Source organism: Pleurodeles waltl, chromosome 2_1 (genome assembly GCF_031143425.1).
Source record: "Pleurodeles waltl isolate 20211129_DDA chromosome 2_1, aPleWal1.hap1.20221129, whole genome shotgun sequence".
Classification (NCBI taxonomy): Eukaryota; Metazoa; Chordata; class Amphibia; order Caudata; family Salamandridae; genus Pleurodeles; species Pleurodeles waltl.
Window position 1 is genome coordinate 391717768 of NC_090438.1, and position 26272 is coordinate 391744039.

Consider the following 26272-nt stretch of genomic DNA (forward strand, 5'->3'; position numbering starts at 1 on the left):
CAAGCATGATTGCATGTCCACATGAATTGCTGATTGTAGTGATCGGAAACATGTCTCTGGAATTGTGTATGGGAATGTTTGCAACACATAGACAAAACAGGGAAGCAGCATCATTTTAAACATTGCCGCCTCTCTGGTAACATTGAGGGGGCAGAGGGCTCTGTGCCACGTCCTATCTAAGTCGGGCGAGCAGGGGCTCTACATTAAGCTACCATGCTTTTATCCGAGTCAGAGCAATGTGCAGTCCCCAATATTCGAAATGGTCAGTTGCTATTTGCAATATGCTTGCTGCCATTATGATGCTGTGGACTGATGTTACTGGCATGTATACTGTCCTTTCCAAATTTAAAGTGAGTCTAGAGACTTAGCCATAAACCCGCAGCATCTGCATCACTCTGAGGAGGGAGGATACTGGATCCTGTATATGTATGTATATCAGGATGTCATCTGCATATAACGAGATTCTGTCCAATTGTGATGTGTCCAATTTAAAGTCACTTAGCTGAGCATCAAAGGAAATCCACTCCTCCAATGGCTCAATAGTTATTGCAAGTACAAGAGAGGGGACATCCCTGTTTCATTCCTCTTTATATACCAAAAGCCAAAGAGAGGATTTCATTTATCCTAATCATAGCCCAAATGTCACTATAGAGAACCTGAAAATATCTCTGGAAAAGCGATCTGGAGTTCATCCAACCCAACAATACGAACATGAAGGGCCAATGCACTGAATCAAAGGTCTTTTTTCAAAAAATCCATCGAGATAGGGGCCCTCTTTTCACTTCAACTTCAGTATCAAAGATAGTATTTACCTTCCTCAGGAAATGATGTATGCTGCAGCAGGGCATGAAGATATTTTATTCCCAGTGTATTAAGATAAGTATGACTGTAACCAGTCTGTTGGTCATGACCTTAGCCAGAATTGTTGCCTCTGTATCATCCGGAAAATAGGTCTATGTTAGGCACAGCTCATTGGGGTTTGTCGTTGCACATTAGAGGACAAATGGCAGAGGCCTGCCATAAAGGCCTCCTCATAAAGTGTTACGAGAAAGGGAAGTAAGCGTAATGCATATTTCTTAATGAACTTGAAGGGAAAGCTATTCACACTCAGAGTTTTTTTGGGAAGCAATGAGTTAATTGCTTCCATAACCTCTTCGGCTTATATTGGTTTGTCTACCATGTCTACTTTTGAGAGTCATCTGAGTACTAGGTAATACATTATAGGATTATTGGTTTCAATCTATGAGAGACGTCTATCCACATATAACGTGCGACAGCAAGTTACAAATTCTTCAGCTATGTGGATGAGGTCAACTCATGCACAATAGATCAGGTAAATGTAACAAAGGATATCCTTGGCAATTCAGAATTAAGATTGTTGGACAGAGTGTTCTGAGTTGAGGGCCTTGGCTTAACAGGCCATTCATTGCCACTGTCATCTCGGTCTGTACTATTCAGTCATTTCTTCATCCCTCCAGCTTCCTTTACAGGGCCTCCCTGCCTCCTTCCCTCCTGATGGAGATTAGGATCATCCCCTCCTCGTGATGCACCTCTGGTGCATGAGGCCGACAAGTCAGGTCTTTGGGGACTGCACATTTCAAGCCAGTCATATATCTTACAGCTTTTTAAAAAAGTGCATTTTATAGGCATGAATTACCTTCAGTTTCGCAGGAACCAGGAGCATTTAGGTCATCCACATTGCTTTTAGTTTCTGCTCCACTACCAAAAAGGATCTCTGCTGTTGTTGCACTTGTGTTGTTTTATCTGAGAAGATGCTTACAAGACAGGCTTGTTGAAATATTGCATCCTGGCCTGCTTAGTTATGAAAGCAGTTGATAATCAGTCATGGAGGGCAATGCCTGGAGAGCATCTTGGCGCTATGGTTCTGTGTGACCTCTAAATTATGAAGCAGGCCTCTACTGGTATCCGTATCTACCTCCATGTATCCAGACATCATTCCAGATTCTGCTCCTCTACTGCCTCTGTTTCCCCCACAAATCACAAGTTATTTCTTGGGATCTGCACTGTAAATGACTTGTCAAATTTTGCAGTTGTATAATCTCTGTGAACAGTGTATGCAGAATGTTTTCTGCAGTGGATATTCTTGTCCCAGCCCCCTTAACTGTATCCACGGTCTTCCTTATGTCTTGATGCAGTAGTCCCACCTCTATGCCCACTTTTGCTACCTGGGCCTCGAGTGTCATGCAGTTATCACAAATGGCTTGAAATATTCTTTCAGGGGTAATCTGCATTGATCCAACTTGTATGTCTTGTCATGGGGTATTCCTATGGGACACACAGGAGGCATTTGGGAGAGAATGGGGATGAATACTTCTGAGACAGCTCAGCAGCTTCCCTCAGAGCAGAGAATCAATGCATGAAACTTCCACCAACCATTTATCAGTCTGTGAGTTGCAAAACAGCCAGCAGGGCTTGATGATACAGTAACGTCATTGGCGTGTCCTGAGCTACATGAGCATCTGGGGCTGCTTGTGCTTCACTGCTGTGTGTTGCTAGAGTAAAGGCCTCCTGAGCAATAGAGTGCCACTGAATTCTCCTGGTAATGGAGACAACCTGCTTAAAAACATCCGCTGTCACTGCTTAGGGGAGGATATTGTCACAAGTCCGAGCCCCTGACATAGTTTATTACTATTTGGTGGTTTACAATTCCTCTATGCCGTCCTACAGTGTCTTTGATCCTTTAAAGGTTCAGAACCTCCAGGTTACACACCCAGATTCCTTCTTAGTGGTTCCTCACCTTCAGACCACGTGGGCCTCTCTGCTCCATAACACCTTGAGACCTGCATATCCGGTCCCGTCCGGATATCATCCCAATCCCTGGGCTCACACCTTGTTGCTGGCTATGGTAGGCATTGTAGCCCTCATTCACAATAGTTCTCTTTTCCTGGGTCTGGACCCCAAACCTTTGGTTGGTAGGAGCTGCTGCTTAGGCTTATTGAACATCCAGAGTTAATGAGATCTCCCTGGGCTCCAGGTCAAAGACAAGCAGGTCAAGCATCAGTCCCGCCCTGCCCATTGGGAGCCCTTCATAAGTGCTCCCACTATCTTCTGTAGTGCCGGTCCCAAGGTAACATAGCTTGGAGTCACTCTGCTGTCCTGCTGTCAGTTCTGCATTTCCATTGCCTCAGAGTCTTCAGAGGGCATTTCCAGTCTCAGTGCATCTTCTGTTACAGGAAGAAGGCTATCAGGTCAATATGAATATTGCTGGATCAGAGAGCTCTCAGCAGAGCTCCCTCAGGACACATCCACCATATTATGTCTTGTGCAACATCAGGCCCACTGAGACACCAAGTAGTGGAGTTACACCTCCAAAGGTTATTTAGGATTGGGTTGAGGGTCCGAAGACTTTCACTCCACTGGAATACAACCCACAATGGCAACCCAACCATATGTGAACTCCACATATGTCTGTAAGGCAGGTTTCAAGACCTACCCTCACTGCTTATCCTCGTCAGATGGTAAACCTCCACTCATTCCACCCCATATTTACCCTTAGGGCATTTAGATAGACATAATTTCCAAGTATCCCCATACCACCTTTGTCTAAGCTTCAACTACAGACAAGCTCTGCACCAAATCACTAAGAGGTCAATTAACAGGTGAGGATGCAGCAAAGAATAGGTAGCCCCATCTTCATACGTAGGTAGCATGGGGTGATTAAATATTGAATTGTATTAAATTTCAAACAGGGTGTTTGTTATGTCACTCTGACACAAGGTAATGTTTTTTGGTTACTGAGCAGATCACCGTATGGCAATTAGTATACACAATTACTGCACATTTGCCATACAAATGAGTACTTCCACGACATGACCCAATTGAATTAAGACTATTCTGTTGGGGAGCTACATCACTAACATCTATTTATTTTCTTCCCTCTTTTTAAATAATATCAAACATTAATAACAAGCACCAACAACCAGCACTACTGCACACTGATTGCATTTGAAACTATATCATTTTACAAATATGATTTTTCTTTTAACCCCTCACATTAAGGCACTGCCCTTACAGCATCATTCAATATTGACATTACTGATGAATGCTAATATGATTGAGGCATGCAGTAATTCATTTAGGTATCTGGCTCTTGTATGCTGTCCTGAAGGATTAGTGGATTGCTGAACAGAAAGATGAATTATTCTCCCTTTGTGGGGAGGGGATCATGAGAAATGCTTCAGTCAGTGGCAGAAAAGCTTTCCAGGGCCCACATATTATATTTCAGACAAGCAAGTGGAGCTGGTAGCATTCCTGTAGTGTGTTTGTTTTTTGATGTGATTAAATGCAGGCTATTTATTAAACAGATTGTTTTCAGAATAGGCTTTCTTCTTGCGGTAGGTATGAGACACAATTTCCCTGACCAAGAAAGACTTTATCTGATTGGATTTGACAAAACAGTAAATCATTGTTCTCCCTTAACCCAGCAGTTCCACATTCAAGGACTTGGAGGGGAACAGTCTGAAGGACAGTGGTCATGAGGAGAGTGACCAGACTGACAGTGAACATGACGTCCAGCGGGGCCTGTACTCAGACACTGCAGTAAACGATGTGCTGAACACCAGCGTGACCTCCATGGGATCTCAGCTGCCAGAACAAGGTATGCTACACAGTTCCACCAGAATTCATCTTTGAAAGAAACCACCTATTGTAAAAATCATGGTAAATGGGAACCTTCTAATGCGAGCCATACTTTTTTAACCATGCTTTAAACTGTAGCTGGGTCCGAGCACGGTGCTTATTAATCTCTGTAAACTACATTAAACTGCTGGTTTTAGGAATTTATTTTGCTATTTACCTTGTCACATTTTATTTGTAGAAGGACTCAGAGAATGTCCAAGGTTTTACATAAGGGTTAGGGTACACCTGAGATTAGGCTCTGCAACTTGAAAATTGGTGGGTCTCCCACAAGAACATATGTCATCTATTGCTGTTGGTCAGAAATGGTGTCGTAAGCTTACCGACAGGCAGGATCGATTTCAAATGATTCCATTCTTTTTTTATTGCAGTATGCAGGACTCTATCCCTGGTGCTACATTCTCATATTACATTTACAGTTGGCAGCGCTCTGATGGACGGGGTTTGAGTCATTATCTTAGTATCGTGCACACAAAAACACTCCTGTGGTGATTAAAACTTACATGCATCCTCGTAAAATACCCTTCAGAAAACCAGCAAGACAAATTGTATGACCTGAAATTAAAACAAAAATCCAAGAGCTTTACACACAGGTGTGAATTTATTTTAAAATTATTTTTGCATCAAACCAAAATTAAGCCATTTTCAAAATCCAGTGAATCACAGACAAAAGTTCTTTTGACTCCAACATTTAATTAGTACTTGGGCACACATGAGGTTTTTAATCTGTTAGCGGTGCAAACATCCAATACAAACTCTGTCTTTTTCAATTAAGAAGTATGAATTCTTCTCTGAGCTTCAGATCAGTGAAGCCTCCGGGTGCTTGGAGAGGCCTAGTGATAAGCTGGCGCGCCAGGAAACCCTGCTGTTGAAATATTTCGGAATGGTGGAGAAACTTTCTCTGATTATCTGTACCAGTCTTGAATTTCTTTAATTTTAATCACTGTAAACATCATTAGTGCTCTTTGTTTTGATTCCATAAATGAGTCAGTTGATGAAAATTGTGATTCCATAAATGAGCCAATTGATGAATAAAGTTTCAGCAGGAAGGGTAACAGAGGCGAATACAGCAAGCGCTCTAACATTCTGAACAGAGGAGTTTTCAGGAGTTACTTATTACACTACCCGTTAAATTAATTTGTTTAAATGAGAAGATATTTGAGTTACTGAGCTGTATGTAGATCACCTTACCAACATCTCCATGCCTACAGTAAAAGCCCCTCAGTATAAGTGAGTGAGTGTACGCCCTCATGCAATGCCAACCATGGTCAAATATCTATTGCCGCTGGTGATTATAAACATCTTTGCATTATCATTGCCACTCTCTAACAACATAAGCTCCAGACGTTGAATAGATACAATATTCTTTAAATGTTCTAGAACAATCAGACCAAAATGATCGAGAATTGCTTCAACGAGTGTTTGCATCAAGGGATGTGTTCATATTTTATTTTCTATAGTTCACAATATACACATTGCGTATACTGAATAATGTAACACGTCATGCAGTGCATTGTTTAGTAAGAGTACAGTTGTCACCTTTAAGCAGTTTCATGTAAATTTTTTGACTTGGTGCACAAACTTGCAAACATATAAGCAATGAAATCCCTTTGCATATCACATATGCATCACAAATTAGACCACTTGAGCTTTAATGAAAAAAACATGTCATCTTGCAATTTTCCGTTGTTTTCCCACTATGGAGTGACAAGTAAGTGGGACATTAGACATCTTATGGAAAGTTAACGCTGCAAAACATTCAGAAGTGGTATGAGTACATCTCTGATTCCCTTGAAGTTCATCTAAATTATCTTGCTTTAAAAGGGTTACACAATGCACTTGAGAACGGAATGTGCATGAACTTCTACGGTCACTTTCTTTCATATGGAATATTCTGTTGTTCCCCTTGCTCAGGCTATATTCATGTGTACTGGTCATAATCTTAAATGAATCGTTCTAACATGGATTGGACTAATATCCCATAGCTTTCCATCCCCTTTGATATCTCATAACTACATAAATTATTGGACTTAGAAGCATTGATTGATAGATTCTCGGCGTCATTAAATACATTTTTTGACCTTCATTTTTTCAGCTTTTTCGGAGATTGTTCAAGGGTTGTGGCATGAGTCAGGCAGTCATTTTAGTAATATAGGCTTCAAAGTATTGCCATTTTTCATACCCTGCCCTATGCTTAGTTGCAGCTTGAAATAAAGAAACAAGAATCTTGTTTGAATAAAGTAATTGCATATTGTAGATCTTAGAATTATCCTAATTCCATTCGGTATTTTCACTGTGCTCTTTGCAAGGGAAGGTTAAAAGTGTTTAAGTAGCTTCTTGTAATGCTCCATCTTGTGTGCTGTACTATTCTCTTGTTCGAACCAGTATATGAAGAGGGAGACATGGGCCAGCATTTGATCAAGCATGCTCTGCACTAGCTGGTGTTCCCTAACATTCCAAGAGGACGTTTGGTGTAGAGGGAATTCCCACAGTTCAGATATTCCATTATAAGCGGCCAATGGTTTGACTCCCTGGGCATACCAATTTGGGTGTGCAACCGTTAGAGAATCTGTAGATTGATAAACCATCCATTGACAAAGCCATCATTATCTGAAAGACTACAGAGGAAATGCACCCTCATTCTGTGCATGTTGGGATGTGAGCATGGCTGTACGTGAGTCTTTAACTGGCCAAATCCCAGGGAGCTCTTCAATCGTAAATCTTTACATAGAAAACGCCAGAATAAAGCTTCAGCCTGTTCTGCTCTCTCTGGGAAGCCATCTTTCTCTCCGTGTGGACATTGGTACTGGGATTGCTTTAGGTTTCTGGTCTTTGATGAAAAGATCCAACTGATGGCAAAAAGGGAAGTAAGTAACTCGGTCAATACCCGGAAGGCAATTCCATATTATTAGCAGAGTGGATCTGTGCAATTGGTTGATATGTAATCTTTATGCTATTGACACAAAGCACACCTGTGATAGCTCTTTCAAAAGTCTTAAAGCTGTATCTATCCAGTTGCTTTGGGGTGTTACTGATTGAATTAATCGAAGTGACTAAACTTGAAGAGGGTTCATGGAGGTCTAGATGGTATATAGGTACCCAAGGGACAAGCATGAAAGAGTAAAATAGTACCATGGCTTGCCAAACAAACCTGGCTACTCCCATATGTGTTGCGGGTTTAGCAGTACGAGAAAACTTTAAGAATATTGTCTAACAGCATTGCATTTTCAGCAGATTTTCCCTAAAAAATCTAATCCCATGTATTGTACAGCAAGATCAGAAAATAAACCTGATGTGGCCATTGAAGTTTCATAGCATATTTTTGATGACTTCCTTTCATTCTTCTATCCTTCCTCATATGCATGTTATCTCAGTAATATGCTATTTCTGAGACTGTCCTTTGAAAAAGCGTGTTGAATAAAAAAAAAAAAGAATACATTCATCTCACAACTTCAGACAACAAATTCAAATAGATGTGCATGCCGGTTATGTTTAGACAGTAGACAAGTTATCCCATTCTTATAGGGCAAGGTTAGTAGAAATGTTGATAATCCCTCAACTATCAACTTGAAATATGTGTGTTCAAGTACAAGAAGTGCAACACCTTACATTAGCTATCAAATATATTTATTTATTTTGGAAAATTAAGCTAATTTAACCAAAACAAAAGTTTTGCATTTTTGCAAAAAGCTATTTTGTCTTGAGATAACCTTTTTTTCATTTTTGATAACTATATATGTGGTGAGCAAACATCAGTTTGTCATTCTCATCATGTGCACACAGGTTAGAATATACCTTATTTCCTTTTATCACAAACTCATGCTAGGGATGTACACATTAAGTGAAAAAATAACCACCATTATGACAGGGCTAGTATTACATCAGTGGTTATCAAATTATAGGAGCAGTATTAAACAAGCAGTGAGTACCAATATGCCATGGATGCTCGCAAAATGCTAAGCTATATCGTCATTGTGCTAGATTCAGCATTTTATCAGAGGCAGGCCTGATCATGTCATAGATGCCTGCAATATGCCACGTATTACTACTCTTAAGGAAATGGTACCATTATATGGAGCAACATCTTCAAGCCACAGATCGCACATAATATAAAAGGAGAGGGAACTAGTTTCCTGTATGCCTGAAAATACTAAAAAAACACCATAACTGTGCCAGTGCCAGCATTTAAACATGTTTACCAAGGTTGAACATCATAACACCATTGAATATCATAATATGCCAGGCATTACCACCATTACAACAGGACCACATTTATACTCGGTGTGTAATCACACACACACACACCAAGCAGCAGAATCACTCAAGAATTTTGTTTGTTTTTACTTACCCTGTTGCTCCACCCCCTGTTATGGCTCTGCCTCCCATGATTCACCGATAATATACTTCTCCACTCTGCTCCTTACTCCCACTCAATTTATTGTAGGCCTTCCACACACAACAGCTGTATGATTGACAGTGCATAACCAGGATTTCAGACACGTATCTTACCGGTTTTAGTCCAATGGTGATTGTCTGTGTACAGGCTAATGCAGGCCCTGCCATTGGCTGCGGAACACTTATTTTTATTGTGCTGCTGGAGAACTGCACTTGCATGATTCTATGCAACAGTTCTCTAACTGAGCACAAAACTCCAAGCAACACACACCGTGCATCTGTGATGAGCCAATCATGGACCGTTAAATCATAAAATCAATCAGATAGATATGTGTCTCCAGAGCCCACAAAATGGTTGATGGCTTGAATGCAATATCCTTTTCAAATAAAGATGATGAGCAGTAAATTTCAATGATGTTATGGTACCCTATTGGATGCACTGCATGCTTCAGTAAACGAGTAGCCTGGACCTCTTGTTTGATGTTCCCTTTTGGTGATGTAACTCTGATCGCATGCCATTACAAACAGAACACCCAAAAAACTATTTGGATACATTTTTGTCTTGGAAAAATGATAAAATAAATCACGTTTTATGGAATAAATTTGATGGTTTCCATAGGATCACAATATATAACTTTCAGGTGACTAATACTCAAAATGGTGGTTTAATCAAACACTGCATTAGTTCCAGTCCAGTACTGGCGAGTCTTCTGCTTGTTTTGAAAGCATTGAAAACTCAGACACACAAACACTCCAAGTTATTATGTATATATAATAAGTGTGGTTTAAAATGATTTGTGTGCTTTCAAAAAAGCTGATGAAGTCATTTTCCGATGAGCCTATTGACTTTCGCCACACTATATTTTCTTCTTCATTATTTTGCCGTCCACCTATTTAAAATGTCACTGCCTTCACCTGCTGAACCTTTCGTTCACTGTTGTGAAGCCCATGAAGAGATCTCTCCAATGGGTACTAATTGAAGGGGCACACTCTCAGGTCTATTGAGGTATTGAGTATCTGCGAAGAGGCTTCTCCAAGAATTAGTTGCCGGGCAGTTAAAAGTGCACTAGAGTGAAGATTCTTTTTCACACAAGGGGGAATGGTTCGAGGAAATGTAATGCATGCTGTGCAAATCCAGACCAGTGTGCACCGTTTGCACCTTATAGACTAAGGGCACGATTTAGATCTTGGCTGCATGTCTATTCCGTTGCGGCAGTAACAGAGTATAGATACTGCTAAGTTAATGGTCTGTCCACCAAATTTAAATGTGACAGACCTTAGGTTTAATCATGGTGGAGACTGTCCCATCTTCACCATGCTTTTAGCCCTCTGATAGCCCTGTGAAGTAAGGGCAATGGGTGGCACACCTCTAATTCTACCACTAAGTTAGATGGGAGGAATTAAAGGAAAGTTTTCACTGCCAAGGAAAATCCAGGCAGTAAGTGGCAGTGGAAACTGACAAATGGTACCCTCCCTATGGGAAGGGACTCCCATGGCTTAGGAGATCATTTTCTTTTTCATTTTCAAAAAGAAAATCCTACTTTGTGATTTTCTTTCTGAAAATTAAAAGGAAACAATTTGGTGCACCAAACTGTAAACAGCATTATAAGATCCACCACTTTAAAAAATGAGCACCAGCCTGCCAGACATTTCTAAATTTGGCGGGTGGCACCTCCAGCAGGGCAATGGAGTAATTTACTCCAACTCCATCACAGATTAACGGGCCATCCGCCATTATCTAAATTAGTCCATAAGACTATTGAAAACCTCTGGTGGTTTTGATCCTGTGCGGCAAAAAGTCCAGTCATTTTACTTTTTCAGCCTGGTATGTTGGCTCGCAGGGAAATGTTAATAGAGTTAACATACTACATTCATGTTAGCGTGTTAGATGTTTGAAGGCATAGAATACTGAGTATGGGAAATAAGCTAACTTCATGACATTAAAGCTCCAAGGAGTTACATCCTGTTGTGGCTTGACTAATGTGTGTTTCGTATGTTAACCTGTAGGGATGAAAAAGCTAATGTTTTTGACAGCGAGGGCTGTGTCATGCCCATCCAAATTACACACGTCTACAGTGGCTTTTATGTAGGCAAACAATTGGCTTCATTAGATTGTGTTCCTGTGCAATAAGCTATCTTTCTGGGGATGTTGTAAATTAGGAGACTATGTTAGATATCCAGCATGACTGCAAAATGTAGGAAAGTGATGGAGCCCTCTGTGGTATGGTAACTTGTATTGTAGGAAGCGTCTCAAAAGCAAAAGAAACCGTGCAGAAGAGCCTCAGATGGGTCAGATTTCTTATGACACAAATAGCGAAAACCAAGAGGTGTGCACTAACTATTCATAGTGAAAAAATCCATTCCCATGTTCTGAAGGAAAACATGTGATCCTAATTTTTTACTGACAAATTGAGCTAAATGTGCCTATTACAAGGAAGGTTTTACTAAACATGTACTTCCGAATATTACATGGGCTGAGCTGAAAAACAATGATACCTTAAATACCGAAATGAATAGGGTTCTAAAGCTAATCAATCCACCCATCCATATAGAGTTATCAATATAAATCTATAGCTGGATATATATAAATAGATATAGTTATTGTTTTAGAAATATAGCTTGTGATAACTAATGGCAAACCAAAATATGTTAAAATGGAAATGAAGCGATACAAAATACTGTATAGCAGTATGGAGATTGCAGACACTGTTCCCTTATCGGGATGAATAGCAGACAGTGAGTGGGAAGGATCCTTGCCTCCAACATGAGTTTGGGCGTTTGAAAGTGGTGTATGGACTCTGACATAGCAGAACTTCTCCGGGTGGAAAAGCAACGCATGCCATTGAGCTAGAGCACCTAAACACCCCACGTGCTTTTTGCACCAATCAAGGATTCCACACACGTGTTTTACTGCCTGAATTGCATACATGCTACCTGTCCCACTGCAAATCTTGGTGAATCACCCACAGGTGTCCCAAATGTGCACTCGTCCCTGGGATGCAAGAGCAGCAGTGTTTAGGATACATGTGGTGCTTGCACTCACTGCTGCACCATACTACCGATTCTTAACATTTAATGGAATAAGATCACCTGAAACCTCTTCAATAAAATGTCTGTCCTACTTCATTTATATTTCTACCACACTTTTCGATGGTGGCAGTGTTGCTTTTTTTCTCTTTCTACCTTTTGGTTCTTTATTGCTTCTGCTCTCTCACTTTGTACCTTCAAGGCAGGATAACTTATTTGCTTCGTGATTTCTTGTCAGATGACAAGGGCTTTTAGCTCAGCTAAATGCCACATGTTGAAATGGCAGTGCCTAGTGTCAAATGTGTCCAGGTCCGGAGAAACAAGGACACGATCAAAGACACTGCCTCAAGCTCAATTGCTGCTATTTAAAATGTCAAGCGGATTCCTATCCTGTAAATTCGATTGATACAGAAAAGTATTATTTACTGACAATAGCTATATGGTTCTATTATGTACCTAATTTGGAATCTGTCACCGTGCATAATTGCTTCCTCCCTACTAAATGAGAGGACATTTAGGTTGTTTACAGGAATTCATAACCTCACCTTGCATTTTGTGATAGAATTACTGTCACACGCCCTGCATTATATTTTTTCTTTACTTGACATATTTTCTTTAGGTTGAATCGAGTTTAGCAACCCATTACCTCTTTTAGTTTGCAAACACCTAAACTGATTTGACTAACAGAAATCTTTTTACACCAAGTTTCTCCAGCATTGGAACTTTCATAGATTCAGATGCCTCAGTTATTCCCCATTGTCATGCTATGGGTCATTGTTAACAAATGTTAAGGCAGCACTATAGAGGAAGCGTTAATTCGGCATTAGATTATGTGCAGTCTACCAACATCATCCTATAGATAGATCCAACCTAGCTCCATCTCGCTGTTGATATGTTAATCCACTTCAGTGTGTGACCTGCCTCATTGTTCACCCACCTACTGTATTTCATCCCTGGTCTTATTAGTTCCTAACAAAATTATGGAGCTTTCACAACACTGTACTGCTGAGTTCCATAAATAGCACAATTTCCCTGCTTTTCTTGGAGTACATGGAAATTCATTTTTTTTTCAGAACAGCATATCCTGTCAAAAAGATTTATCATTATGTTAACAAAGATGCTCTTTGGAACCTCCTGGACATGCGATTACCGCAGGACATATAGTCTGCTCGGCATTCTATATCATTATTCTACCAACCCCTGTGTTCATTGGTAGAATTGACTTAGCATTGCCGCATTTCAACGCACTGCAAGAGGCAGGCAACAAAATATGGCTTGCTCAATGCACACATATGCGGTAAAATGTGTTGTAGTTTCTTGCATAGAGTCCTTTGCGTCGTGTATAATCCATCTAGTGGAATTGCCATGGATCACAACAAGTTTGAGAAAGGAGCTTCTTATCAGCAATGACAATAACGGTACTTTTTATCTTTGAAAATGAATAAAAAATTAAAAAGGGATAAAACATGTCTACTTTTTTACGAAACTCTCTCTCTGCGCCATCTTCGGCTTTACATGTACAGCTACAGGGACAGAAAAACAATGACAGCTCATGAGATATATAACAAATGGTTTAAACTATGCCCGCCTTTTTCAATAATAATATATGTTGCTAAGTCATGCTTGCATATTTATGTACAGTAGTAAATCGTTATCTTTAAGTTATTGAGGTGTGTGACTCATGGGTGATGTAGTAATAACTGAATCTTGCATCATTCCCTTCTCTCATCAGTATGAATAAATGTGTTATCACACGATCCACTGGTGCACATAATGCTAATGCAAGATTGCCTGTAAAAAGGCAATAAAAGGTGCTAGTCAAATTTATTGAAACACTTTATGACCATAACAGCATTCACGAAAATATTTATTGCTACTTGTTTATTCTTGTTGAAGCAGCGTACAGATAAGTATGCCAATGTATGCCATAAGACCAAGGAACAATGTGCCCTAATAAATTATTATATTGTCACAGAACACTATAATCAATCAGCACGCTGCCCACTTTACTGTTAGGATTCATCTAGCATGCACGATGTAGCCTTCGCTGGACAATATGGACTCTAATTTTAAGTTCAGTGGTCAGCATCGTGTTTACAATGCACTGAGTTTTGCATTAACTGATTTAAATAGTCCACGTATAACAGTTGCCCAAACCTTTAATTCTAGCAAAGATCTTTTCATCCTTATGCACTTCGACGTTGTGCTAGATTCACCAGTCAGTATGGCTCTCTGGTCTCTTCCAAACTGTTTTCACAAAGGATTGAGTGCTGGGGGGGGTTCAGGGAAATTCACTGAACATGCCACCATTAGGAGTGATACTACCTGCAGTATCAGGGTCAGCTTTAGCTTTGATGGCGCCCAACCCAACCGTTTTTTTTGGTGCCACACCCATGACCTACTCCTCAAATTCCCTGACTACCCACCCGACAAAAGTGCCGTCTTCTCTCCATAGCCTCTCTCTCTCACATATATTTCATTTGGTTTAAAGTGCTCGTAGAGCCTTGCTTTGATAATCCACTCAGCTATCTTCATAAAATACAGATCTGTTCTTTGCAGCAGGCACATTAACCCTTTGAGCTACTTTATGGCGACACAAAACTGCCACTAGACAAAACTCCTATCTCTTTCTCTCTTTAGCAGGAACTATAATCATAAGAGCTATTTTGTCCGTTTTTATTGCTGCCTCAAAGCTGGACGCACAAGGAACACTGAAGCAAGTGATTTTCAATCATAAGGTTTTGCTCAACACAGCACCCTCCCCTGAGAACAGTGCCCCCCCTTCCAAGTCAGCGCCCAGTGTGATCACACCAGTCACACTGCCCTAAAGCCAGCTCTGTGCAGTATGGAACAATAACAAAACAATGTGCATGTTCTCTTTTCAGATTTATATCCTATAGGTGCCTTTTGGTAGATGGTGTAACAAGATTAACTATACATCCTGGCTGAACTCACATCTGGGGTTTACCAGCAACTTTATTTCATGCCAGCTGCTGGCTGTAGCATCATCATCTTGGCCAAATGGCCATCCTTATGCCCTTGAAAGGAAATGTTGCATTTTTTTTGTGGAAAAGCCACCATCTGATTTTCCTTGATCTTACAAGATCCTCTGCCATAAGTGTTTTGCCTTATTTCTGTCTTGACCACTGCAACATGATTATTCAAGTGCAAGTGTCCGTAAATGTTTTTAGACATAAGTCCACTTCCAAATGCCAAAGGAACTTTTTAAGGAAAATGTCCAGGATACAAATCTCAATAGAGAAAGTTCACATTGACCTTCAACCAGTAGTGGTATGTGAAGTAGAAGTATCTTGCAGTCACAAATGTATTATGTGTAAAGAATTCCATATGCAATAAACAAAATACATATTTAAATTTTAGGTCCAATATATATACGACGTGCAAGATGGATATATGTCACGGTTATAAAATCATACGTTTTTTCATTAAGAGGGCATTCATTAATTGGACTTGAGGGTTGGAAGCTACCATATGTTTATCAGCAAGGTGTTGAATCCGTACCACAAGATTCGATCATCTCAATAGACGTGGTGCCGCCAGCAGAGACATTTCAGGTCCTTGAGAAGATTCACAGTAGCTTTGATGGCGCCCAATGCAACCGTTTTTTTTGGTGCCACACCCAAGTTTGATTTAGATTTAGAACCCACATGCATGTCTTTGGTCTTGCTCTCAGCCACACTGCATACACAGAAGACATGGTGCCCTTCAGTTGGTATATTCATAACTAGGGAAATAATAGACTGATTCTGTTTCCCTCTTTTTTGACCATTTAAACTTTTGGACCAATTAACATACCCACCTACTTTTCCAAACAAATAATAATGCTCCAAAAAGTAACTCAAACTCAGTGTGAGCAGACAAGACTTTAAATTAGTCTGCAATAAAACAAAATTATAATAGTGACTTTAATTTTGAAAAGAAAACTCAGTGAGCAAGTCATCACCTAGAATCTGCATCTAGAGATACCTGAGGGGTAGTTGTTCATGCACGTAGAGATAATTACATTTCTGAAAGTTATTAATATTCTAGCTACATTGGAAACGTTCATCCTTCTGGGCAGCACAGTGTTTCTTATGGAAAATCTGGTCCTATTCAGATATCACAGGGTTCAGTTCAAATATGGAGGTAACATCTAGCAGCAAAACAAACCCACGCAGACCGTTGGGACCTGTCAGTGTTACACAAATCACACTCCTAGGTATGGATGATTTATAAACCCAGCTGAGGTATTGACCACTGATTTACAGCATCACACACTGCAGAGAAAAGAACTGAGCTGTAAATGTCAAGTAAGTTGTTGCTTGAATGACAAAATAAGCACTCACTGATGGATAGTGTTGGACTTGTATTTTATGTAACACTGTGGCATACCAGCCTCTAGCGTAATCATTCAGATGAACAAAAACTCCATGTTGGGAATGAGAGAAATTTGTGTAACATAGAAAAATATCTTATTGATAGTATGGGTTGTAAGAAGAATGTTATAAATTCAAATAGTCCCGAAGTGGGTAAGGTCCATAGAGGGATGTACATACTCGAATAGTAAGCTTATTTAGAACTCTGTATTAGTGATTTGAGGGGCTGGGGAGGACAGTGATCGATAAAATGCTGGTGTGGTTTTCTTCTTAAAACATGGGAGTACTAAGCTAAACACAGGTGATATTTACCAATCAAGCTTGCAAAGTTAAAAGGTATTTTTTCACCATCTGAGGCTTGGCATGGGCAGTAATAAACTCTGGCCCAGATTCTGAAAGGTGTCACACAGACCAGTGCAGCAGCCATGGCACTCTCCTCCCCTTTTCCTAGGGCCAGCACTGATTTCAGCTGCCGTGCACCATGCATACACCTTAGCGCCATAGTGCTAGGGTGTGTGCGCGAGTCTAGCATAGGTTTTGTACAGGAAGGGTGCCCTTCCTGTACAAAATACTATGCCTGGAAAAGTGGAAATGCTTTTCCTACTTTGTATGTGTGCTGTACAGCACACAAGCAAAGTCGGAAAAGCATGGAGAACTAAACATATTTCTCCGTTTAGTGCCTGCTTTTCAAAGGTATTAATTTTGGGCACTAAACCCTTTCTTCTGATGTTTCAGAATAGGGTTTAGCATCAAAGAGCATGGGCGGTAGCATGGGTACAACCATGTACCACCCATGTAATGCCTCCTTGGCCCTAAGTAATGCAAATCAGTATTTCTTTCTGCTTTGCATTACTTTGCCACACAAAGCAATGCAAATGCCTATTTGCGTTGGTTTGTAAATGCCAAAAGATGTTTAGCGTTGGTTTAGCGTTACACATGCAACAGTATACCGATGCTAAACCTTTGAGAATCTGGACCATTGTCTTTAGCCTTATCCAGTACACGCATTTACAAACACTAGTGTTCAAAGGCCTTTGTTCATATTTATCTGGCTATGGCCATTGCCTCCTCTGTAAGTTTTGTGTTACAGTCTCATAAAAAGCAGTGAAGGTTTCGCATGCATATTCTACATTTTGGATGGTATGCCTACCTTTCTGCTGTAAATTCTGATAAGGTGTTCATAACTTTCAGCATACTGAAATTCTATTTGAATATCTTAAATTTAGAAGTATATGCTAAACTGTTAGCATATATATTTTTAAAAACACATGTGCCTTGTGCATATCTTTAGTTCATCAGAATCTCTTTTTTAGCAGAAAGTACTCATAGGGCCAGTGATGGTAGAAGTCGACTGACGTTACCTGCCAATTGTGGGTCATTGCGGGACAATAGGGGCTAGAAATACTCCAAACTCTGTGTGGTTCGCTGGTTGTAGCTCAAAGCTTCCTTTAGTAAGTAGTGGCATCACCATTTTTCTGTTTTAAAAGGATGGCACTTACAAGTGCTGAGCTCACATCATGGGCATGGCAGTATTTCCAGGACCCACCACATTAAAAAAAAGTATATAGAATTTCTTTTAAGTATATTTCAGAATGAATGACTTACCTGTGAACAACACAACATATACGTAGAGAGTGGGCACACAAAATTTTGTCTGATGAGTTTAGAAATAAGCCAATTAAAGCCTTGAGGTTTGAAAACAGTAAGAAGATTGTAATGGCATGCTTAAATGTAATCCTAACTAAAGACCGGCTGAAGCCTGTACAGCAGAGGGACACTCCTTGTAGCACATAAAGGGATTGACCTTGTTCTCTGCAGCTTCGGTGACCAATATATCTTACCATGCAAACAAAAATTAGCTTGCAGTCAATTCTTAATTAAAGGTTTGAGTCATTCAGTCAAAAATGAAGTATCCCCTGTAAAGGATGGTGTACCAACTACTGGCCTTAGTGGTATAGAAGATGGCATGTATGGCCTATATTCCTATTCCACAGTTTGTGTTGTAGTCCTTTAGGTGAGAGGGTTTTGATGTACACCGAAATATAACTCCAAGATACAAATAAAGATCAACAGTATTGTTTTCAAATTTCACAAAAGGCAGTGAAGTAACTTCAGTAACAACAAATGACTGTGTAGGCAAGGTACACACAATTCGACCATGACATGAAATACTGATGGCCAGTATTCAACGTTACAAATGATGGAAAATAACATACCTCCCCAATGGCACTTGAGAGCCATTCACTAGTCTAGGCAAGAAGTAGAGCAGGACAGAAAGAAACGAAGGGCCTGATTTAGAGTTTGTCGGAGAGGTTACTCGGTTACAAACGTGATGGATATCACGTCTGCTGTATTACAAGTTCCATAGGCTATAACAGAACTGTAATACAGCAGACTGGATATTTGTCACATTTGTAATGGAGTAACCCCCTCCGTCAAGCTCTATATCAGGCCCTAAGCCTTAGCAGTCGACATCAAGGACATAAAAATGTATATTTTTAAATTAGTGTTACTGCACCTTTTAGTGTCCAGATACGACTTACAAGAACGTCAAAAACCTGCAATAAACAGAAAAATGTACAAAATAAGACCCAAACATTGAAATTCGATTTTTACAATAAAAACAGTTTATACGTTTGATAACAAGTAAAAACACATGTTAAGATAATTACTGACTCAAAATTATGTATTAAAAAATATTAACATCTTTTTTGATTTTTTGGGTGTACTTTGAAACTATATTTACATTTTAAAGGCGTGTTTCTTGTAAACACAGATAGACCAACTCAACGAATGATGTCTGTAGTTTGAAAAAAATACAAAAAGGCTATGTGGCTCTTTAGACATAATATGTCCATAAGCACAAATGTAGAGGTTGTGGCTTACAGGATTAGACAGGTTAGGGTACATCCCTAATACGAACCCAATAACTTTGATTCTTAGGGACTAAACACATTTCATAATAATACGAACCTTATAACAGTGATTCTTAGGAACTAAACACATTTCATAATACACACTCAACAGGGTGTCAGTTTTAATGTTGAGCAGACACTTTCTCTATAAGTATTTTTCTTCTTTTTCTTTTCCAGCAACATTTGTACACCCTAAATATCAAGCCAGAACTCAGATATAATTAATGTGGTTTCTTGCAGAAAAATCATCTGTGGCTTCTGATTTAGTATAAAAGGGAAAGCTGTTTTCAGGAAGACCATCTCATGGTGAGTAGTCTTCTGTTATGAGTTACTTCAAAGGTCTTTCCTAGAACATTTTGGATTTCATTTCATTTTAGCGACAGGGAGCCCATATTGCATTTTTGTAATCGTATACAATCCATAGGCATTTTACAAGTGAGCCCCCTCTCAGTGGTGTGTGCTCAACGTCATTTAGCATGACTGCTATAATTATTCAGTCAGAAGAGAGAGTCAGGTGACACAGTTTTCAAAACCCATCTTGAAAGGAGTGCACCTCATCAGTTAAAGAAGATTTTCTGGCATATTGGAGATAGTACTCATCACTTGTAATGGAACACAAGGACCAACCCAGTAACACCAGTTATTTGTAGGATGCACAGTGGCATATGTTTGCAATAAAAAATATACTTCTGGTATTTATTTATTAGTTTTTGTGGGATCATGGCCATCATAAAAGATTTTAAGGAAATTCATATACATTATACACTTTGATTTCATCAAGACGTTCAGAGTGATGTTGACTTCAGTTCATTTGAGAGAACAGTGGTGACAACTGAGATACAAGTACCAGTACTCAATTAAGTACTGTTGTCTGCATTCTAAGATGTATAGATTACCCTTATATAGATAATACTGTGATCTTTCATATGGATGCTAGCCAAAAGGGAGTTCGACTAAAATTGACAAACATGTATTAAAGCTAAAAGTTTGATCATGGAGATGGTAATCAGTGGATTGTACGACCATGGACAAAGTCATAAAACTAGATCTCAGCAATGCTGGTTATCCATGCAATGTAGGATGTTTAATCAGAGAAGTAAAGATTTGAAGTGCACAAATTTCGTGATTTAAAGGTCTTTTTTAGCAATGTGAATGGACCATTAGGTGAGCAAACATATTTTTCGGGCGTAAAGAAAAATACCTATTCTAAACAAATACGTTTTGTTACGCATGTATGCGATTAGTGAGATCTTTTCTAATATATTGTGTTCAGTTTTGGAAGACACAGTTTGACATTACCAAATGTCATTACCAAGTTGAGCAATTGCTCATTGAAAAGTTAACAAAATAGAGAATATTTAAATTCATCCCTCGTAGAAAGAGCTGACAAACATACCCAAGTAAAAATTGGAAGAAAGTATGGGTAGCCTTCTCAAACAAGGATAAGATTCACACTTTGGAGACAGAGGTACTGTTGGAAGGCACTTGAGAAAATTACGTTTTCCCAGAAGATGAGGTCATAATACAGACCATGTAAAAGAAAGTGTGGCTTAGGTGTAGAGGGATGAGGTTCATATTAAGGATGAGAACTATGAAATGCATCCCTGAAACATAAGCAGTGATAAAAACAATAAATTAACCAACAACAAAACCTTGGTTAGGTACAGTGAATCAATCCGTCTAAAGTTGAATATTAATTGAGGCATGTCATGCCAGTGGTCGGGAGTAAAAGGGTGGTGGGGGTGTATCTGACAGACTCCGTTCCCATCCTTCAAGGCTGCTAGGTTTGTAGATCTATTGTCCAAACCCTGGTACAAAAATCTGATGAAACATTGCATTATCTAAGAGCATATCATTCAGTATACTTAAAACAGCAACAATTATACAATTGCAATAATTGTTGCCAGAAACTAGAGTATCAGTTTAGAAGACGGAACCTCTACTAACTTGATAAACAGAATCTGGGTAGGTCACAATACATGGCACAAGATGCAGGCAACACCTAGAGTGTGTTAAGTTCAAGCAGTACCAACAATTTTAACATAAAGAATACAACACAATCAAATATCCAAAACATGTAAAACAGAGAGAAACAAATGATGAAAATAGATACCAAGATCATTAAAATGGGATAAGAGGAATTGGCAATATAAACATTGCAAATTTTCAGGCAAAACACACTTAGAAAAAATAAAGTGCCATTGAAAGCCAATGCTTACGGATGATCAGGACCAAGGTAAAATGAGCCAAAGTCTGATTCACCAAGCAGGCCAACCAGGTTGAACTTATCACTTTTTAACTTGTCTCTGTAATGTAAGCCACATTTTTCCAATGAAGCAAGATCCAAGGTTGTGGCCTTGATGGTCCTGCAAAGTCATATAAGTTTTTATTAATATGCTACTGAAGCTATTGGTTTGGCACCACAATTTATTAGTTGGAAAAAGCTGGCATTCCTGACTGCAAGCAGTGCTTCACTTGTCAGAAAAAAAAAACCTTTCCCCTGACCCCTGTCCTAGGTTTTACCATTGGATTTAGTCACTTTTCTGGAAGTCAGAATCTTTCAGTGGGACAAAGCTGTAGCCAGACGTGCTCCACTAGGCTACATATGTTTACCACAAGGTTATGTAGAATATGTTTTCAACAGAGCAAACCTGCTTTTAACCCATCTAAGAAGTGACCTTCCGGGGGATCTCGCAGCACCTTTTCCTGGTCCTCTGGTGTTGGAACAAATGGCTAAGCCATACTTTTCTCCAACTTCTTGGAAAACTCCTCTGGCCATCTTTTAAGCTCAGGGGAATTATTAGGAGAAGGCTTAACTCGCATCTCAGAGGCAAAAGAGCTAGTGTTAAGACTTCCCATTGTTCTGGCAGCAGTTCAACTTAAGCGTTCAGCAGGTAATGCTTCCTTGTCTTTTTTAGGCTAAGAGGTAGGCTATTGTCTCCTGAACCAGGGTTGTTAACATTCCCTGTGAAAGCATGTACATTCCAGCTCTGGACTTGTGATAAGTGACAGAACTGGTTTTAAGCTAGTTCTGTCTAGGGCATCCTAGAGTACATTTTTATGAATCTACTTTCCCACTTAAGTTAGCAAAAATCTGATTTCACCATTCAAATTAATTTTGAAAATTCAAAAAGAGCTCTCTTTGAAAGATTTGGCTGGCTTTTTCCCAGACGGAGATAGAAAATTCAGTGTTTAAGTCACATCTAGTCCTTTCTTATAGAAAATGCAGCTGGACTCTTAAACTAAAATAGCTTGTAGCCTTAAGTCACTGTCAGGGTAGTGAGGGTCACAAAGACAGAAAAAAGTGCAGTTTTTTTATTTTTAAGGCACCTTTCCTTTCTGACGTACAAGGCTCAATTTAGTGATTACTCAATAATATATGAAAATAGGTTTTCCTACATGACAAAGGCAGTTTTCATTATCATGTTTTACTGCAATGCCTTTAAACTGTAGCCCAGTCAAAGCAAGCTTCTCCTCCCAGCAGCAATATATTTTAGTTATATATGTAGGTGGTGTAAATGCACCCTAAAGAACAAATATGACAGTTGACTCCCTTGGTTCATTTATTCCCATGTACTAAGGCTTTACCAGAAAGTATAATAGACCAACTGGGGAAGCCAATTTTACCTGTATCAATTTTAGAGAAAGAGCACGAGCATTGTGGCACTGGTTAACAGTGTCACAGGGCCCAGAGTCCTAATGCTAGTACAAATAGGGTGCAGAAAAAGGAGAAAAATCTGGGGTGACCATGAATAAAGGCGAATTTCATACAATTATGCTGTTGTGCATGTTCTGATATAGAGGCGTTAGCTATGGTCCCATCCCAAATATATAGCTGTTCTGTTTTCTTTGCTTACCTTGAGAACAGCTCGTGGCTTATATAACCAAGGGCTAGTGTTTATCCGACAGACTGGAAAATATGGAATACATATTATGGTTCATGTCCTGCAATATTTACCTTAGTTCTTCTATTCTTAATTGCATTATATCATTGGATATGTTCATTTCAGGTGTAGAACTACTGAATTAACAAACCACGTCATAAAGCTCATAGTAATAACCATCATTCTAAGTGATATGTGTGAAATGTACACACACAGCCATTTTTCAACTGCCATTAGCCCATCAACATATTTACACCCAAAACACTTTTCCTTGCTTTATCATTGGCTGTTGCGTCACTATTTCATATTTCAATAGAAACTGGTTTCTGGATAAATAGCACTAAATATTTCACCAAATGTGATAGGTGCATAAGGAATTAACAGAAAATGTGGCCTCTGCTTTTGGAATCATTTTTATTTGTTAAATGCGTGTTTTTGTTGGGTATGATAATTAAATAAGGTATCAAAAAGACTATTGATAATTCTTGTTAACTTGTGGTTCCATCCATATTTTTCCAAGTGTGCCTACAGTCACGTTTTTCCAATAGCATTGTGATTAATAATACATTACTTTAACTTATATTTTGATATGGTAGATTATGTCTCACTTAGAATAAATCATTATTTTAGTTAGATTTTATAAATATAAAAATAGAGACTACAGTAGAAGCAACCTAATTATAGTTAAAACGGAGCAGGTTAATTGGGGTTTTGTTTCCACTTATTTAGATTTTATTCAATTTTGGACATAACTGGTCAGATCTGACAGCAGTTAATTTCAAATTTAAATGGCCATTACTCATTGATCACCAGGCGTTGAGTCATTCTGTACCCCCTTGGCTGCAATTCATTTTGGAATTCTTTCTTCATGAGTAACACCATTTCTGGGAGTGGTTGCTTCCACACGTGTTCTTTCAATCCCCCCCAATATAAGATGAGCGTTTTCTTTGAGTACATGATAGTATTAGAGTAGCAAAACTCAGGGTAATCTTATTCGTCAAACAAAACAAAAAAAACATTTTACATGTGTGGCAGTTCCCTTTCAAGTGTAGTGGAATACATATTTAGTCATTCTAAAATACGAATTAGAGATTTTCGAATGTTGACATATATAAACTAAGGAGATTATAATGTTGAAACATTTACAGGATTTTAAAATCCGTAAAGGGTTGTCTTTTTACTTCACATGGGTATCTATTGTAGCGATTGTGTGTCTTGCGGCAAGAAGGAATATGTTATCTAAATGTATATCTTCTTTTGATAACTAACATCCGGTTGTGTGCTTTTACTCCCTAACACTGAAGAGAAGATTTTCTCATGTATTCATAGAGTATAATCTCCTATGAGCAAACATTTCAATCAAGAAAAGATCTTGCTTTTAAAAGATGAGCATAGGAGGGGTAATGTGGGGGACTGGCAGCGTAATTAATTTGTAGTAAAACAAACATGTTCCTTGGTGTACAACCACTTACGGTTTGAAGGGAATTTACAAGAAGTTCTGAATATAAGCGTGTAATAAGTACATCTTTGCCATGCCCCGGTTTAACAAATAATGCAGCTATAAGTTTACATTAACCTGGAAATTATCACCGACCCCCAACCCCCGCACCACCCACCCCTTTCCCATGTTCTGTCAGTCCTGGCCATTGAGCGTGGTAACTTGGCAGTACGTTTCCTAAAATGGCGTCTTTTCCTCTGCAAGCTTGTGCATTAGAAACAGATGCTACATAACTCGCAGATCAAGCTTTTTGTGGTTTGGACTGAACATTAGTAGGGGCATTCTTCCCATCGGAGCTTACACACAGTGAGGCAGTTAGGCGGAACATCTCAGCAGTGGGCGCCCGGCTGTGGAGTGAAATGCCAGCAGATATGGGATGATTTATTATTCTGAATCTCAGTGCTGAGCACTGACATAAAGTACAACAAATCCATTCTCATCAGGGGCAGCCCTCCAAAGGCGAGCTCTGCAGGCAATTAGTTGGAGCTCTGAGCATGCCACTGCAGACGATATGCTGCGCGCAGAGGCCCTCATCAGCCCCTTTGTTCATTAGCTCTTGAATCGGCCTGTTGTAGGTTTTATGGGCTCCCTGTCACTGGCGGGCGCACTAATGACTGATGAAGAAATGAAAATAAGGAATTTGTAAGATGGAAACTAATACAAATAGGGCAGCCTTAGAAGAGTTACCAGTGAAGAGTTATTAAGTTTCTGTATATTAGCTACTAAAGACTGTTCTTTCTGCTTTCTTCCATGAAACGCAAGCGCTGTTTCTACAAGGGGAGATGAGAAAGAGCTCTTCACATCTTAGATTTCAATCTATTGATTGGAAAGGAGTATAACTACCTCATTCTAATGCATGCTTAGGGAACAGGATCTCAATACATTACCAGTAACGCACACCAATGCGAGAGTTTGTGAAGAAAAGGGCCCCAATTGTGTAGCTAATGAGAAGTTTATTGAAACTAGTGTCTCTCAAGAGAAGCTTGGAATGTGTAGGGCCTTGATTGGCTGAGACTGATGCTAGGCTTGGTGGGTGTGAGATTATAACCCCACAGATGGGAGAGCGTTGCTCTACCTGCCAGTGATTCTTTTCTTTTAAGTTCCTCCACCCTCTTAGTTTTCTAAATATAGCACATTTATATAGTCAGTAGGTATCGGAAAAATCTTGCATGAAGTCAGCACTCCAGAACATTCATTGAACACCCATTTTCCAAAGCCACTCTGTAGAAGTGTATGAAATGCACTTTCAAAGTATGGATTTGATATGAGCCCAAATGGGTCAGGCAAAGCAAAGGCTTATGCGTTGCCCCACTGCCTAAGGCAATTCAGGGATACACTAGAGTAGAGGCAGTGCACAGCATCTGTGACTTACAAAGGACCTTATGCCCTTCATCAAAGTTCATAGAATCAGCCTTACAGAGATAGAAATGTGGAGAGGCCACAGTTCTGCCAACGTGCCTCTGCCCCCTGCCTAGGGCTCTTTATGTAATAATGTGAAAGGTCATTGAGCACAGGACACTC

The 26272-nt window shown here is 39.5% G+C and overlaps 1 protein-coding gene across 5 annotated transcripts in view; it reads left to right on the forward strand.

Moving 5' to 3' along the window:
• PCDH19 (protocadherin 19) overlaps positions 1-26272 on the forward strand; it is a 211627-nt gene that overhangs the window by 121618 nt on the left and 63737 nt on the right. For 2 of the 5 annotated variants that reach the window (XM_069213065.1, XM_069213045.1), the window contains one exon: positions 4446-4618. In XM_069213065.1, the coding sequence (XP_069069166.1) occupies positions 4446-4618 (173 nt within the window). Of the gene's footprint in view, positions 1-4445; positions 4619-19609; positions 19676-26272 lie in introns of all 5 variants that reach the window. The other 3 variants (XM_069213074.1, XM_069213055.1, XM_069213083.1) reach the window with 2 other exon arrangements.